This window comes from Dermacentor variabilis, chromosome 1 (genome assembly GCF_050947875.1).
Source record: "Dermacentor variabilis isolate Ectoservices chromosome 1, ASM5094787v1, whole genome shotgun sequence".
Classification (NCBI taxonomy): Eukaryota; Metazoa; Arthropoda; class Arachnida; order Ixodida; family Ixodidae; genus Dermacentor; species Dermacentor variabilis.
Genome location: NC_134568.1, coordinates 3,489,994 through 3,508,183, shown reverse-complemented (window position 1 = coordinate 3,508,183; position 18,190 = coordinate 3,489,994). Strand labels below are relative to the sequence as shown.

Below are 18,190 nucleotides of genomic sequence, written 5' to 3'. Positions count from 1 at the left end.
CAGGGCCCTTCAGAAAATTTCCACCGACCACATGTCACGAATTGCGCCACATCCTAATAAGTAGAAGGCGAATCTTCTCCCTCCAGTTATTTTGCACTTTTCGGCTCACATGGTTTTTTGTGGAAGCTATCGTGCTTACCAACTAAACATTTGTGGTATCTATTGCCTCTCTCACCGGACAATGTTCCTCCAGAAGACGAATCAATGACACTGAACGGACGAAAAGTTGCCAACTTTGATTAAGGCTGCTTACAATACAGCTCCTACTGTCTAGTAGCAGATCTGATGTCACTACAAATCATCACCGACTTTATTGTCTATAAATACTACATGAAACTTTAAGGTTTAAGAAAACAAATAACGCAAATTATAAGTAAATTCCCTGTCCCACCATCACTTTCCCACGCGACCCGAACCTGCCTCATTAAGCTGCGATGCACATTACATAAAACACACGCATTCAATTCTTCAAGTACAGGGCAATTTTCTTCACGACATCGTCGGTGGCAGCCCCTCGAAAGCACAGTGGCGAGCCGTTGACGACACCCAGGCAGTTTAACTTCCAGCGTAATTCTGCCTGTTGCCATCGATGACCAGTTGGCACCGGGCTCGGCACTGCCCAACCTGGCCGTGTGGCCGTGCCTCCCTGTCCAGCAGTTTCGCCAATCAGGGACGTAGCGGATGCTCCAGCCTGTCGCGACGAACAGCAACACCTAAAAGGACCACGTGCCACGCACGACGAACGCACTTGTACGCATGCGTGGCAGTGGTAGCCCGGGTTACAGGGCAGAGCATCCTACAGCAGCTGTGGTCTGCTGGCAGGCTGTGGCGTTGACGATCGCTGGGCGCAGGTGGATTTCGGGCGCATCCTCCCGGGATATGTTTGTGGAAGGCAACTGCGAGCAGTGGCAATGACATTCAAGGGGCATCTCTGAGGACAAATGAAACACAAAGGTGGAACTACTGTAATACTAGAATTTAAAAGAGTTGAATAGTCACGCAGAATATCGCTCATGCTGCGTAAATCAACACCTACGACGTGGTTAATTTCGGTCACTTGTTGATACGACAAGATTCCAATACCGCAACACTTTAAGCAGAACAAAATATGGAACAATGGTTATGAAAAAACATGTTATTTCAGACGCGTTAGCGTTTGCATCCGTACTGCAAGCATGAGCGAGCATAAAATAGTACTTCAAGCACGCGCTATATTATATATATATGCATTTTTATGCGACGCCAATTACTTGAAGCCAGCGTATCAAGCCGGACGGTGATGACAGTAGCACCCCGAAATTTCAGCCCTTTGTAAGAAAACGAGAAGCAGTTGTCACTCCACAATAGATGGGCAGGGCGTACGCCAAGGTCAGCGTCTACTGCCAAAGTCTAACAGGTTTACATTCCTATGCTGACTATTTGTACCTTGAGGGTAATAATGCTGTGGGTTTCAAGATTGATCGCATGGCGATGAGATCAAGGCACCCGAAACATCGACTGCTGAATATTTGATCGCTCAAACTTGACCAAAAGAGCGCTAAAAATAAAGCAGAGTACACAAATAAGTCTGAGGCACGCAAGATAATGCAAAAATATAAAACCATGGATAACAGCAGAAATAATTCTTAAAATTAAATTAAAAGACAAGTTATTTACGCAGTTCATTAAATCTCGAGACCCTGCAAAATTAGACGCATATAAAAAATACTGTAATCAGTTAAACCGAAAACTGAAGAGGGCGAAATTGGAATACTTTAGCAATCTTTTCGACCGCGCTTCGAGAAACAGTGCCCGAGACTAATGGGACCAATTAAATCGCTTGCTTAACTTCCGGTCACGCCATCCTATTGCTTCCATTGAAAAAGAAGGCGAAGTTATGTGCGTAAAGGAACTTTCCAACCAGTTTAATAGGTTTTTCATCAATGTTACAAAATCCTGGTGGGTCGCACCAGGTGCCCCTGTCGGTTATGTCTGCGCGGCACCAAGCTTTCACGAAACCTTATTTATGTTTCCAACTACTGAATCAGAAATAATATTAGTGTTTTCCAACCTCCGGTCGAGTAAATCTAAGGATAAATATGATTTTCAAAGCTAACCATTTAAATTTGTAATAGACTTATTAGCCCCGACACCAGTGTACATTTATAACCTTTGTTCAAGTACCGACGTCTTCCTAAAACAAATGCAAATCGCAAAGTTTGTGTCCATACGTAAAAGTGGTTCTTTTTCTGACTTTTCCAATTACAGACCAATACTGATTCTCCCAGTGCTGTTTAAAGCATTAGAGGAAAATTATTCATTGCCAGTTGACTAACTTTCTAAGTAAGCCATACTGTTCTTTCTGACTACCAGTTTGGATTTAGAAAACAGATCGACTGAGATGGCAGTGACTAAACAAAAATAAATTATAATTCCCGCCTTTGAAGAAAAGCTTCATGTTCTCGGGATATACATGGACTTATCCAAAGCATTTGATCTAATTGACCACTTTCTATTATCTCAGAAACTCAGTCACTATGGCATTACGGGCATCAGTCTTGCTTTAATACAGTCTTACCTAAAGTACCGTAAACAAATGGTGTGTTTAAATGAAACCTCATCATATGTTGAGCGAATGTTATCTGCTGTACCAAAGGGATGCATTTTAGGGCCTTTGTTGTTTGTAGTGTATATAAATGACATTTTTCATACCCCCTTTCCGGTTCATCTCGTAGCTTACGCTAATGATATTACAATTCTTGCCACAGGAAACACACTAGCTGAGTTATCCCTCCGTGGCAACCAATTTTTGGAACATTTGCGTCGCTGGTGTAATAAAAATTGTCTTAAAGTTAATACGAACAAAACAAAGGCTGTGATATACAAGACAAAAAATAAAGTAGTAAGTGGTGATATCCAACTATTATTAGGTAATGACAAGATTGATATTGTACCGAGTATAAAATCTCTTGCTGTCGTATTCTCTGAGACACTCAATTGGGACCTACAAATTGAAAATATTCGTGCTAAAATGAACAGGTTAAATTGCGTGCTATGTAAACATAGGTTAACCGCTCCCTCACAGGTTAAACTCATCATTTATAATTCATTTATAGCGTCAGGATTGCTTATTGTCACACAGTTGCGGGTACGACGACACAGCGCAATTAACAGCGCCTTCTTATTGCACAACAACGTGTGATGAGACTGATAGCTAATTTACCGTGGAATGCTGACCCCAGAGAATATTTCAGGCAGTTCAGTATTTTAAGAATAACTACCTTGTATATGTTCAAACTGCTTTGCCTTTACAAAACTGCTGTAGCTACGAACAATAACGTTATGCTAACAATGTTTCAGCTAGTACGTCATGAACCTACATATGATGTACGTCACTCTGTATCGCGGAACCTACCGTTAAGTCGCAGCAAATACCGCACGCAATCTTTATCGTACAATCTGCCTAGGTACCTAAATGTTCTCGAAGATAATCGTTTTTCTCTTAGGTTGCTTTCTACACAAACCTTCATGAAATTGATAGATCTTTTCGAGCCTTCTACCGAAGGGCTCACCTGTGTAACTGTTGGGGGACTTGAATAAATTCTATTTATTTGTATTTTTGTCTACGTTGGCGTAAGAATTCTGTAATGGGAATTGGCGAAGAAATTGTGTAATTGCGTTAATTGTGTAAAAATCATGACAATGTAATAAATAGTAACTTAGTAACTCAGGAGACCAATTGCAATGCATGCTCACTGACCTGGAGAGGCAAAGCAGAAGGGTGGGTCTGAAAATTAATTTGCAGAAAACTAAAGTATTGTTTAACAGTCTCGGAAGAGAACAGCAGTTTACGATAGGTAGCGAAGCACTGGAAGTGGTAAGGGAATACATCTACTTAGGGCAGGTAGTGACCACGGATCCGGATCATGAGACTGAAATAACCAGAAGAATAAGAATGGGCTGGGGTGCGTTTGGCAGGCATTCTCAAATCATGAACAGCAGGTTGCCACTATCCCTCAAAAGGAAAGTGTATAACAGCTGTGTGTTACCAGTACTCACATATGAGGCAGAAACCTGGAGGCTTACGAAAAGGGTTCTGCTGAAATTGAGGACGACGCAACGAGCTATGGAAAGAAGAATGATGGGTGTAACGTTAAGGGATAAGAAAAGAGCAGATTGGGTGAGGCAACAAACGCGGGTAAACGACATCTTAGTTGAAATCAAGAAAAAGAAATTGGCATGGGCAGGACATGTAATGAGGAGGGAAGATAACCGATGGTCATTAAGGGTTACGGACTGGATTCCAAGGGAAGGGAAGCGTACCAGGGGGCGGCAGAAAGTTAGGTGGGCGGATGAAATTAAGATGTTTGCTGGGACAACATGGCCACAATTAGTACATGACCGGGGTAGTTGGAGAAATATGGGAGAGGCCTTTGCCCTGCAGTGGGCGTAACTAGGGTGATGATGATGATGATGATGATGATGATGATGAGCAAGCCCATACATAGTGGGTTTCATTGTTTGCTTTGTGTGCGATCACGTAAGGGTGCAGTGCGACGGCGCATATTACAAAATGCGGAACAGATGAAACGCTCGCTGTGGAAAATAACGTGAGATCAATGTTCTCGCAGTATATAAGCAGGAGGTATCGTCACTAAAAAGAGCCGCGTTATCAATGGGACGGACATCTATAGTCCGTACACCCGAAGAACAGCATGCGTACGAGGAGCGCCGGAGGGAACAGCACGAGAATGTAAACGGCGCCGGTGCAAAGCAACCACCGACGAAGAATGTTCCCGCGATGCTGAATCAAAACGACAATCGCGAGCCCGGGCAACCATTGCACTCTGTGGCGAAAGCTGAGAAACAATTTAAGCTCCCAAACGAAAAGCAAAGTGCTTTCGGTGCCATTCCATCTTCAAGGAGTGGAATGGTTGTCATTTTTTTTTCATTTTCCGCGAGCTTTCTTTATCAGCCGGAACAAATAAACGGGCAAAAAAGTGTCTGGTTGAAAACGTTCCAGATTTATGTTTCTTTCACTTTCCTAAAATTATTCATTTACAGCAAGCCATTCACAGCAGTATTTGAAGAATCCCCGTAAGGAGCCTGGTGGTGGTCTCGTGCTGACGATGCCCTCTCGGTGAGCGTATATTTCCCCCCTCATCTTTTAAGAGATTCAATACATACAAGCATTTGTCTCGCAAACCAGATTTATTTCAAGGGAATTTTCCACGTCTCAATAATTTCTCTCGTCGTATTCGAGTGCTGATTGCCGTGTTATAGTTTGTTAACGAATCTTCCCCTCAAGTCTAAATATTGTAAGGCAGTTTGTCGTGTGCGTATCATGGCCACGCATGCTTATATCGCCTTTCCGTTTCTCTACCACGGTTGCGCTTTAAAACCACGGCGCTGCAAGTTTGCTTTCCTTTCCTTCCCTCTTCTCCACCCTTAAACTGGCTCTCTTAACTACTACACGCAGGGGCAAGAAACAGAGCGCGCTTTAGATCCTATAGATGAGATGAATATTTACAATTATTATTAGGGTTATAATTATATTCGAGTGCTGATTGCCGTGTTATAGTTTGTTAACGAAGCTTCCCCTCAAGTCTAAATATTGTAAGGCAGTTTTTCGTGTGCGTATCATGGCCACGCATGCTTATATCGCCTTTCCGTTTCTCTACCACGGTTGCGCCTTAAAACCACGGCGCTGCAAGTTTGCTTTCTTTTCCTTCCCTCTTCTCCGCCCTTAAACTGGCTCTCTTAACTACTACACGCAGAGACAAAGAAACAGCACGCGCATGCGATCGCATAGATGAGATGAATACATATATATAGAAAAGCATCAGTCATAGCTCTCGAAGTATAATATAATATAGAATAGCTCTCGAAGATAGCTATTCCGGCGGCTAGCTTCCCACGCTATGCGTGCCGTCCTCGCACGTGTTAAAGCTTTTCCTAGACGCTAGAGCTATACTATTCCTGCGCAACCTTGAGCGATCGGAAAGCGCGTTTTCCACGCCTGGCCGGCGGAGAGGGCAGGCTTCGTTCCGGCCGCGAAGCTCTCCACATCCCCGTAAGGACCCTGGTGGTGGTCTCGTGCTGACGATGCCCTCTCAGTGAGCGCATATTTCCCCCCTCATCTTTTAAGAGATTCAATACATACAAGCATTTGTCTCGCAAACCAGATTTATTTCAAGGGAATTTTCCACGTCTCAATAATTTCTCTCGTCGTATTCGAGTGCTGATTGCCGTGTTATAGTTTGTTAACGAAGCTTCCCCTCAAGCCTAAATATTGTAAGGCAGTTTGCCGTGTGCGTATCATGGCCACGCATGCTTATATCGCCTTTCCGTTTCTCTACCACGGTTGCGCCTTAAAACCACGGCGCTCCAAGTTTGCTTTCTTTTCCTTCCCTCTTCTCCGCCCTTTAACTGGCTCTCTTAACTACTACACGCAGAGGCAAGAAACAGCGCGCGCTTTAGATCCTATAGATTAGATGAATACATATATATAGAAAAGCATCAGTCATAGCTCTCGAAGTATAATATAATATAATATAGAATAGCTCTCGAAGATAGCTATTCCGGCGGCTAGCTTCCCACGCTATGCGTGCCGTCCTCGCACCTGTTAAAGCTTTTCCTACACGCTAGAGCTATACTATTCCTGCGCAACCTTGAGCGATCGGAAAGCGCGTTTTCCACGCCTGGCCGGCGGAGTGGGGAGGCTTCGTTCTGGCCGCGAAGCTCTCCACATCCCCGTAAGGAGCCTGGTGGTGGTCTCGTGCTGACGATGCCCTCTCAGTGAGCGCATATTTCCCCCTTCATCTTTTAAGAGATTCAATACATACAAGCATTTGTCTCGCAAACCAGATTTATTTCAAGGGAATTTTCCACGTCTCAATAATTTCTCTCGTCGTATTCGAGTGCTGATTGCCGTGTTATAGTTTGTTAACGAAGCTTCCCCTCAAGTCTAAATATTGTAAGGCAGTTTGTCGTGTGCGTATCATGGCCACGCATGCTTATATCGCCTTTCCGTTTCTCTACCACGGTTGCGCTTTAAAACACGGCGCTGTAAGTTTGCTTTCCTTTCCTTCCCTCTTCTCCGCCCTTAAACTGGCTCTCTTAACTACTACACGCAGAGGCAAGAAACAGCGCGCGCTTTAGATCCTATAGATGAGATGAATATTTACAATTATTATTAGGGTTATAATTATATTCGAGTGCTGATTGCCGTGTTATAGTTTGTTAACGAAGCTTCCCCTCAAGTCTAAATATTGTAAGGCTGTTTGTCGTGTGCGTATCATGGCCACGCATGCTTATATCGCCTTTCCGTTTCTCTACCACGGTTGCGCTTTAAAACCACGGCGCTGCAAGTTTGCTTTCTTTTCCTTCCCTCTTCTCCGCCCTTAAACTGGCTCTCTTAACTACTACACGCAGAGGCAAGAAACAGCGCGCGCTTTAGATCCTATAGATGAGATGAATATTTACAATTATTATTAGGGTTATAATTATATTCGAGTGCTGATTGCCGTGTTATAGTTTGTTAACGAAGCTTCCCCTCAAGTCTAAATATTGTAAGGCAGTTTGTCGTGTGCGTATCATATCCACGCATGCTTATATCGCCTTTCCGTTTCTCTACCACGGTTGCGCTTTAAAACCACGGCGCTGCAAGTTTGCTTTCCTTTCCTTCCCTCTTCTCCGCCCTTAAACTGGCTCTCTTAACTACTACACGCAGAGGCAAGAAACAGCGCGCGCTTTAGATCCTATAGATGAGATGAATATTTACAATTATTATTAGGGTTATAATTATATTCGAGTGCTGTATTGCCGTGTTATAGTTTGTTAACGAAGCTTCCCCTCAAGTCTAAATATTGTAAGGCACTTTGTCGTGTGCGTATCATGGCCACGCATGCTTATATCGCCTTTCCGTTTCTCTACCACGGTTGCGCTTTGAAACCACGGCGCTCCAAATTTGCTTTCCTTTCCTTTCCTCTTCTCCGCCCTTAAACTGGCTCTCTTAACTACTACACGCAGAGACAAAGAAACAGCACGCGCATGCGATCGCATAGATGAGATGAATACATATATATAGAAAAGCATCAGTCATAGCTCTCGAAGTATAATATAATATAATATAGAATAGCTCTCGAAGATAGCTATTCCGGCGGCTAGCTTCCCACGCTATGCCTGCCGTCCTCGCACCTGTTAAAGCTTTTCCTAGACGCTAGAGCTATACTATTCCTGCGCACCCTTGAGCGATCGGAAAGCGCGTTTTCCACGCCTGGCCGGCGGAGAGGGGAGGCTTCGTTCCGGCCGCGAAGCTCTCCACATCCCCGTAAGGAGCCTGGTGGTGGTCTCGTGCTGACGATGCCCTCTCGGTGAGCGCATATTTTCCCCCTCATCTTTTAAGAGATTCAATACATACAAGCATTTGTCTCGCAAACCAGATTTATTTCAAGGGAATTTTCCACGTCTCAATAATTTCTCTCGTCGTATTCCAGTGCTGAGTGCCGTGTTATAGTTTGTTAACGAAGCTTCCCCTCAAGTCTAAATATTGTAAGGCAGTTTGTCGTGTGCGTATCATGGCCACGCATGCCTATATCGCCTTTCCGTTTCTCTACCACGGTTGCGCTTTAAAACCACGGCGCTGCAAGTTTGCTTTCCTTTCCTTCCCTCTTCTCCGCCCTTAAACTGGCTTTCTTAACTACTACACGAAGAGGCAAGAAACAGCGGGCGCTTTAGATCCTATAGATTAGATGAATACATATATATAGAAAAGCATCAGTCATAGCTCTCGAAGTATAATATAATATAATTCATTCATTCATTCATTCATTCATTCATTCATTCTTTATTTACATCATATTTTACAAAATACAAAAGCCTTACTGGAGCTCTCGAAGATAGCTATTCCGGCGGCTAGCTTCCCACGCTATGCGTGCCGTCCTCGCACCTGTTAAAGCTTTTCCTACACGCTAGAGCTATACTATTCCTGCGCAATCTTGAGCGATCGGAAAGCGCGTTTTCCACGCCTGGCCGGCGGAGAGGGGAGGCTTCGTTCTGGCCGCGAAGCTCTCCACATCCCCGTAAGGAGCCTTGTGGTGGTCTCGTGCTGACGATGCCCTCTCAGTGAGCGCATATTTCCCCCCTCATCTTTTAAGAGATTCAATACATACAAGCATTTGTCTCGCAAACCAGATTTATTTCAAGGGAATTTTCCACGTCTCAATAATTTCTCTCGTCGTATTCGAGTGTTGATTGCAGTGTTATAGTTTGTTAACGAAGCTTCCCCTCAAGTCTAAATATTGTAAGGCAGTTTGTCGTGTGCGTATCATGGCCCCGCATGCTTATATCGGCTTTCCGTTTCACTACCACGGTTGCGCTTTAAAACCACGGCGCTGCAAGTTTCCTTTCCTTTCCTTCCTTCTTCTCCGCCCTTAAACTGGCTCTCTTAACTACTACACACCGAGGCAAGAAACAGCGCGCGCTTTAGATCCTATAGATGAGATGAATATTTACAATTATTATTAGGGTTATAATTATATTCGAGTGCTGATTGCCGTGTTATAGTTTGTTAACGAAGCTTCCCCTCGAGTCTAAATATTGTAAGGCAGTTTGTCGTGTGCGTATCATGGCCACGCATGCTTATATCGCCTTTCCGTTTCTCTACCACGGTTGCGCTTTAAAACCATGGCGCTGCAAGTTTGCGTTCCTTTCCTTCCCTCTTCTCTGCCCTTAAACTGGCTCTCTTAACTACTACACGCAGAGACAAAGAAACAGCACGCGCATGCGATCGCATAGATGAGATGCATACATATATATAGAAAAGCATCAGTCATAGCTCTCGAAGTATAATATAATATAATATAGAATAGCTCTCGAAGATAGCTATTCCGGCGGCTAGCTTCCCACGCTATGCGTGCCGTCCTCGCACCTGTTAAAGCTTTTCCTAGACGCTAGAGCTATACTATTCCTGCGCAACCTTGAGCGATCGGAAAGCGTGTTTTCCACGCCTGGCCGGCGGAGAGGGGAGGCTTCGTTCCGGCCGCGAAGCTCTCCACATCCCCGTAAGGAGCCTGGTGGTGGCTCGTGCTGACGATGCCCTCTCGGTGAGCGCATATTTTCCCCCTCATCTTTTAAGAGATTCAATACATACAAGCATTTGTCTCGCAAAGCAGATTTATTTCAAGGGAATTTTCCACGTCTCAATAATTTCTCTCGTCGTATTCGAGTGCTGATTGCCGTGTTATAGTTTGTTAACGAAGCTTCCCCTCAACTCTAAATATTGTAAGGCAGTTTGTCGTGTGCGTATCATGGCCACGCATGCTTATATCGCCTTTCCGTTTCTCTACCACGGTTGCGCTTTAAAACCATGGCGCTGCAAGTTTGCTTTCCTTTCCTTCCCTCTTCTCCGCCCTTAAACTGGCTTTCTTAACTACTACACGCAGAGGCAAGAAACAGCGCGCTTTAGATCCTATAGATGAGATGAATATTTACAATTATTATTAGGGTTATAATTATATTCGAGTGCTGATTGCCGTGTTATAGTTTGTTAACGAAGCTTCCCCTCAAGTCTAAATATTGTAAGGCAGTTTGCGTTTGCGTATCATGGCCACGCATGCTTATATCGCCTTTCCGTTTCTCTACCACGATTGCGCTTTAAAACCACGGCGCTGCAAGTTTGCTTTCCTTTCCTTCCCTCTTCTCCGCCCTTAAACTGGCTCTCTTAACTACTACACGCAGAGACAAAGAAACAGCACGCGCATGCGATCGCATAGATGAGATGAATACATATATATAGAAAAGCATCAGTCATAGCTCTCGAAGTATAATATAATATAATATAGAATAGCTCTCGAAGATAGCTATTCCGGCGGCTAGCTTCCCACGCTATGCGTGCCGTCCTCGCACCTGTTAAAGCTTTTCCTAGACGCTAGAGCTATACTATTCCTGCGCAACCTTGAGCGATCGGAAAGCGCGTTTTCCACGCCTGGCCGGCGGAGAGGGGAGGCTTCGTTCCGGCCTCGAAGCTCTCCACATCCCCGTAAGGAGCCTGGTGGTGGTCTCGTGCTTACGATGCCCTCTCGGTGAGCGCATATTTCCCCCCTCATCTTTTAAGCGATTCAATACATACAAGCATTTGTCTCGCAAACCAAATTTATTTCAAGGGAATTTTCCACGTCTCAATAATTTCTCCCGTCGTATTCGGGTGCTGATTGCCGTGTTATAGTTTGTTAACGAAGCTTCCCCTCAAGTCTAAATATTGTAAGGCAGTTTGTCGTGTGCGTATCATGGCCACGCATGCTTATATCGCCTTTCCGTTTCTCTACCACGGTTGCGCTTTAAAACCACTGCGCTGCAAATTTGCTTTCCTTTCCTTCCCTCTTCTCCGCCCTTAAACTGGCTCTCTTAACTACTACACGCAGAGGCAAGAAACAGCGCGCGCTTTAGATCCTATAGATGAGATGAATATTTACAATCATTATTAGGGTTATAATTATATTCGTGTGCTGATTGCCGTGTTATAGTTTGTTAACGAAGCTTCCCCTCAAGTCTAAATATTGTAAGGCAGTTTGTCGTGTGCGTATCATGGCCACGCATGCTTATATCGCCTTTCCGTTTCTCTACCACGGTTGCGCTTTAAAACCACCGCGCTGCAAGTTTGCTTTCCTTTCCTTCCCTCTTCTCCGCCCTTAAACTGGCTCTCTTAACTACTACACGCAGAGACAAAGAAACAGCACGCGCATGCGATCGCATAGATGAGAGGAATACATATATATAGAAAAGCATCAGTCATAGCTCTCGAAGTATAATATAATATAATATAGAATAGCCCTCGAAGATAGCTATTCCGGCGGCTAGCTTCCCGCGCTATGCGTGCCGTCCTCGCACCTGTTAAAGCTTTTCCTAGACGCTAGAGCTATACTATTCCTGCGCAACCTTGAGCGATCGGAAAGCGCGTTTTCCACGCCTGGCCGGCGGAGAGGGGAGGCTTCGTTGCGGCCGCGAAGCTCTCCACATCCCCATGAAGAGCCTGGTGGTGGTCTCGTGCTGACGATGCCCTCTCGGTGAGCGCATATTTCCCCCCTCATCTTTTAAGAGATTCAATACATACAAGCATTTGTCTCGCAAACCAGATTTATTTCAAGGGAATTTTCCACGTCTCAATAATTTCTCTCGTCGTATTCGAGTGCTGATTGCCGTGTTATAGTTTGTTAACGAAGCTTCCCCTCAAGTCTAAATATTGTAAGGCAGTTTGTCGTGTGCGTATCATGGCCACGCATGCTTATATCGCCTTTCCGTTTCTCTACCACGGTTGCGCTTTAAAACCACGGCGCTGCAAGTTTGCTTTCCTTTCCTTCCCTCTTCTCCGCCCTTAAACTGGCTCTCTTAACTACTACACGCAGAGGCAAGAAACAGCGCGCGCTTTAGATCCTATAGATGAGATGAATATTTACAATTATTATTAGGGTTATAATTATATTCGAGTGCTGATTGCCGTGTTATAGTTTGTTAACGAAGCTTCCCCTCAAGTCTAAATATTGTAAGGCAGTTTGTCGTGTGCGTATCATGGCCACGCATGCTTATATCGCCTTTCCGTTTCTCTACCACGGTTGCGCTTTAAAACCACGGCGCTGCACGTTTGCTTTCCTTTCCTTCCCTCTTCTCCGCCCTTAAACTGGCTCTCTTAACTACTACACGCAGAGACAAAGAAACAGCACGCGCATGCGATCGCATAGATGAGAGGAATACATGTATATAGAAAAGCATCAGTCATAGCTCTCGAAGTATAATATAATATAATATAGAATAGCTCTCGAAGATAGCTATTCCGGCGGCTAGCTTCCCGCGCTATGCGTGCCGTCCTCGCACCTGTTAAAGCTTTTCCTAGACGCTAGAGCTATACTATTCCTGCGCAACCTTGAGCGATCGGAAAGCGCGTTTTCCACGCCTGGCCGGCGGAGAGGGGAGGCTTCGTTCCGGCCGCGAAGCTCTCCACATCCCCGTAAGGAGCCTGGTGGTGGTCTCGTGCTGACGATGCCCTCTCGGTGAGCGCATATTTCCCCCCTCATCTTTTGATAGATTCAATACATACAAGCATTTGTCTCGCAAACCAGATTTATTTCAAGGGAATTTTCCACGTCTCAATAATTTCTCTCGTCGTATTCGAGTGCTGATTGCCGTGTTATAGTTTGTTAACGAAGCTTCCTCCAAGTCTAAATATTGTAAGGCAGTTTGTCGTGTGCGTATCATGGCCACGCATGCTTATATCGCCTTTCCGTTTCTCTACCACGGTTGCGCCTTAAAACCACGGCGCTGCAAGTTTGCTTTCCTTTCCTTCCCTCTTCTCCGCCCTTAAACTGGCTCTCTTAACTACTACACGCAGAGGCAAGAAACAGCGCGCGCTTTAGATCCTATAGATGAGATGAATATTTACAATTATTATTAGGGTTATAATTATATTCGACTGCTGATTGCTGTGTTATAGTTTGTTAACGAAGCTTCCCCTCAAGTCTAAATATTGTAAGGCAGTTTGTCGTGTGCGTATCATGGCCACGCATGCTTATATCGCCTTTCCGTTTCTCTACCACGGTTGCGCCTTAAAACCACGGCGCTGCAAGTTTGCTTTCTTTTCCTTCCCTCTTCTCCGCCCTTAAACTGGCTCTCTTAACTACTACACGCAGAGACAAAAAACAGCACGCGCATGCGATCGCATAGATGAGATGAATACATATATATAGAAAAGCATCAGTCATAGCTCTCGAAGTATAATATAATATAGAATAGCTCTCGAAGATAGCTATTCCGGCGGCTAGCTTCCCGCGCTATGCGTGCCGTCCTCGCACCTGTTAAAGCTTTTCCTAGACGCTAGAGCTATACTATTCCTGCGCAACCTTCAGCGATCGGAAAGCGCGTTTTCCACGCCTGGCCGGCGGAGAGGGGAGGCTTCGTTCCGGCCGCGAAGCTCTCCACATCCCCGTAAGGAGCCTGGTGGTGGTCACGTGCTGACGATGCCCTCTCGGTGAGCGCATATTTCCCCCCTCATCTTTTAAGAGATTCAATACATACAAGCATTTGTCTCGCAAACCAGATTTATTTCAAGGGAATTTTCCACGTCTCAATAATTTCTCTCGTCGTATTCGAGTGCTGATTGCCGTGTTATAGTTTGTTAACGAAGCTTCCCCTCAAGTATAAATATTGTAAGGCAGTTTGTCGTGTGCGTATCATGGCCACGCATGCTTATATCGCCTTTCCGTTTCTCTACCACGGTTGCGCTTTAAAACCACGGCGCTGCAAGTTTGCTTTCCTTTCCTTCCCTCTTCTCCGCCCTTAAACTGTCTCTCTTAACTACTACACGCAGAGGCAAGAAACAGCGCGCGCTTTAGATCCTATAGATGAGATGAATATTTACAATTATTATTAGGGTTATAATTATATTCGAGTGCTGATTGCCGTGTTATAGTTTGTTAACGAAGCTTCCCCTCAAGTCTAAATATTGTAAGGCAGTTTGTCGTGTGCGTATCATGGCCACGCATGCTTATATCGCCTTTCGGTTTCTCTACCACGGTTGCGCCTTAAAACCACGGCGCTGCAAGTTTGCTTTCTTTTCCTTCCCTCTTCTCCGCCCTTAAACTGGCTCTCTTAACTACTACACGCAGAGACAAAGAAACAGCGCGCGCATGCGATCGCATAGATGAGATGAATACATATATATAGAAAAGCATCAGTCATAGCTCTCGAAGTATAATATAATATAGAATAGCTCTCGAAGATAGCTATTCCGGCGGCTAGCTTCCCACGCTATGCGTGCCGTCCTCGCACCTGTTAAAGCTTTTCCCAGACGCTAGAGCTATACTATTCCTGCGCAACCTTGAGCGATCGGAAAGCGCGTTTTCCACGCCTGGCCGGCGGAGAGGGGAGGCTTCGTTCCGGCCGCGAAGCTCTCCACATCCCCGTAAGGAGCCTGGTGGTGGTCTCGTGCTGACGATGCCCTCTCGGTGAGCGCATATTTCCCCCCTCATCTTTTAAGAGATTCAATACATACAAGGATTTGTCTCGCAAACCAGATTTATTTCAAGGGAATTTTCCACGTCTCAATAATTTCTCTCGTCGTATTCGAGTGCTGATTGCCGTGTTATAGTTTGTTAACGAAGCTTCCCCTCAAGTCTAAATATTGTAAGGCAGTTTGTCTTGTGCGTATCATGGCCACGCATGCTTATATCGCCTTTCCGTTTCTCTACCACGGTTGCGCCTTAAAACCACGGCGCTGCAAGTTTGCTTTCTTTTCCTTCCCTCTTCTCCGCCCTTAAACTCCCTCTCTTAACTACTACACGCAGAGGCAAGAAACAGCGCGCGCTTTAGATCCTATAGATGAGATGAATATTTACAATTATTATTAGGGTTATAATTATATTCGAGTGCTGATTGCCGTGTTATAGTTTGTTAACGAAGCTTCCCCCCAAGTCTAAATATTTTAAGGCAGTTTTCCTAGTCTCTAAAGCCGCTCGAGTTCACGCTGCTCCTCTGGCGGCCATTTTTCCAAGAAATTATGCCTTCCAACCACTCAGAATAAGTTAAGCGGACAACACCAGCCCCTTTCCACATAAGTATGAGGCTCGGAGCAGGAGCTGTGGCGCTTGAAAGTAACCGCTGGCTTGACGAACCAACCGACTGAGCTACCTTTCCGGGCAACATTGAAGGATCACGAGTTCAAATCACAAGTTATGTTCCTTTTTTTTCCCCTTTTTCTCTTTTTTTTAATGTCTTTTCCTTCATTCTATCACTGTACGGAAACCCTCCTAAAAGAAAAAATTATATATCCTCAATTATGTGTGGCCACACATGTGCAGGTCATAAATACCAGGTTCTCTAGCCGAGTGCCATCCATGCGGTATAACCGAGCTCAGATTGGCCCACATTGACTGATCAAATTGGGCACCACTGTAGGTTAAATGAGGCGTACAACTCCTGCGGGACCCGCCGTGGTTGCTCAGTGGTCATGGTGTTAGACTGCTGAGCACGAGGTCGCGGGATCGGACCCCGGCCACGGCGGCCGCATTTCGATGGGGGCGAAATGCGAAAACACCCGTGTACTTAGAATTTGGTGCACGTTAAAGAGCCCCAGGTGGTCGAAATTTTCGGAGTCCTCCACTAAGGCGTGCATAATCAGAAAGTGGTTTTGTCACGCAAAACCCCATTCTCCAATTTTTAATTTAACTCCTGCGGGGACGGTAGAGTATCCGTCTCCAGTGCAAAAGGACCGTGATTCAAATCCCGGTGCAGCGCAATTCTCCACCGGAAAATACAAAAAAAGCGTGTGTTGAGAAAATTGCACAAACAGGCCTGGAGTGCGGCCTGATCCCGGTGACCAGAACCGGTAACGCACTCTCTCACCAGAGCAGGATTGGCCACCCTGGAGCAGTACTGGGCCACAACCTCCTATATGAATACAACAATCAAACCGCGGCCCTGAGTCCCCAGCAGCCGCGAAGCAACTGACCACGGCGGCGGTCAGATCTGTGACGCTGCAGAGGGTGCTAAGAATACCTGGCTCCGGACGGGCCGCCATTGGAATCTGAACCTGGCAACGTTTAACGTTAGAACGCTATCTAGCGAGGCGAGTCTAGCAGTGTTATTGGAGGAATTAGAGGGTAGTAAATGGTATATAATAGGGCTCAGTGAGGTTAGGAGGACAAAAGAAGCATATACAGTGCTAAAAAGCAGGCATGTACTGTGTTACCGGGGCTTAGCAGAGAGACGAGAACTAGGAGTCGGATTCCTGATTAATAAGGAAATAGCTGGTAACATACAGGAATTCTATAGCATTAACGAGAGGGTGGCAGGTCTTGTTGTGAAGCTTAATAAGAGGTACAAATTGAAGGTGGTACAAGTCTATGCCCCTACATGCAGTCATGATGACCAGGAAGTCGAAAGCTTTTATGAAGACGTGGAATCGGCGATGGGTACAGTCAAAACAAAATACACTATACTGATGGGCGACTTCAATGCCAGGGTAGGCAAGAAGCAGGCTGGAGACAAGTCAGTGGGGGAATATGGCATAGGCTCTAGGAATAGCAGAGAATTATTAGTAGAGTTTGCAGAACAGAATAATATGCGGATAATGAACACCTTTTTCTGCAAGCGGGTTAGTCGAAAGTGGACGTGGAGGAGCCCGAATGGTGAGACTTGAAATGAAATCGACTTCATACTCTGCGCGAACCCTGGCATCATACAAGATGTAGACGTGCTCGGCAAGGTACGCTGCAGCAACCATAGAATGGTAAGAACTCGAATTAGCCTAGACTTGAGGAGGGAACGGAAGAAACTGGTACACAAGAAGCCAATCAATGAGTTAGCGGTAAGAGGGAAACTAGAGGAATTCCGGATCAAGCTACAGAACAGGTACTCGGCTTTAACTCGGGAAGAGGACCTTAGTGTTGCAGCAATGCACGACTATCTCATGGGCATCATTAAGGAATGCGCAATAGAAGTCGGTGGTAAAGCCGTTATACAGGAAACCAGTAAGCTATCGCAGGAGACGAAAGATCTGATCAAGAAACGCCAATGTATGAAAGCCTCTAACTCTACAGCTAGAATAGAACTGGCAGAACTTTCTAAGTTAATCAACAAGCGTAAGACAGCGGACATCAGAAACTATAATATGGATAGAATTGAACAGGCTCTCAGGAACGGAGGAAGCCTAAAAACAGTGAAGAAGAAACTAGGAATAGGCAAGAATCAGACGTGTGCGTTAAGAGACAAAGCCGGCAATATCGTTACCAATATGGATGAGATAGTTCAAGTGGCTGAGGAGTTCTATAGAGATTTATACAGTACCAGTGGTACCCCCGACGATAGTGGAAGAGAGAATAGCCTAGAGGAATTCGAAATCCCACAGGTAACGCCAGAAGAAGTAAAGAAAGCCTCAGGAGCTATGCAAAGGGGGAAGGCAGCTGGGGAGGATCAGGTAACAGCAGATTTGTTGAAGGATGGTGGTCAGATTGTTCTAGAGAAACTGACCACCCTGTATACGCAATGCCTCATAACCTCGAGCGTACTGGAATCTTGGAAGAACGCTAACATAATCCTAATCCATAAGAAAGGGGACGCCAAAGACTTGAAAAATTATAGACCGATCAGCTTACTGTCCGTTGCCTACAAAGTATTTACTAAGGTAATCGCAAATAGAATCAGGAACACCTTAGACTTCTGT

General features: G+C 45.3%; 1 protein-coding gene across 1 annotated transcript in view; it reads right to left on the bottom strand.

Annotated features, from left to right (window-relative positions):
• Positions 1-288: 288 nt before the first annotated feature.
• LOC142574921 (uncharacterized) overlaps positions 289-18,190 on the bottom strand; it is a 57,431-nt gene continuing 39,529 nt past the window's right edge. The window contains exon 5 of the mRNA XM_075683915.1: positions 289-896. Coding sequence (XP_075540030.1) covers positions 780-896 — 117 coding nt within the window. The 3' untranslated portion in view covers positions 289-779. The remainder of the gene's footprint in view (positions 897-18,190) is intronic.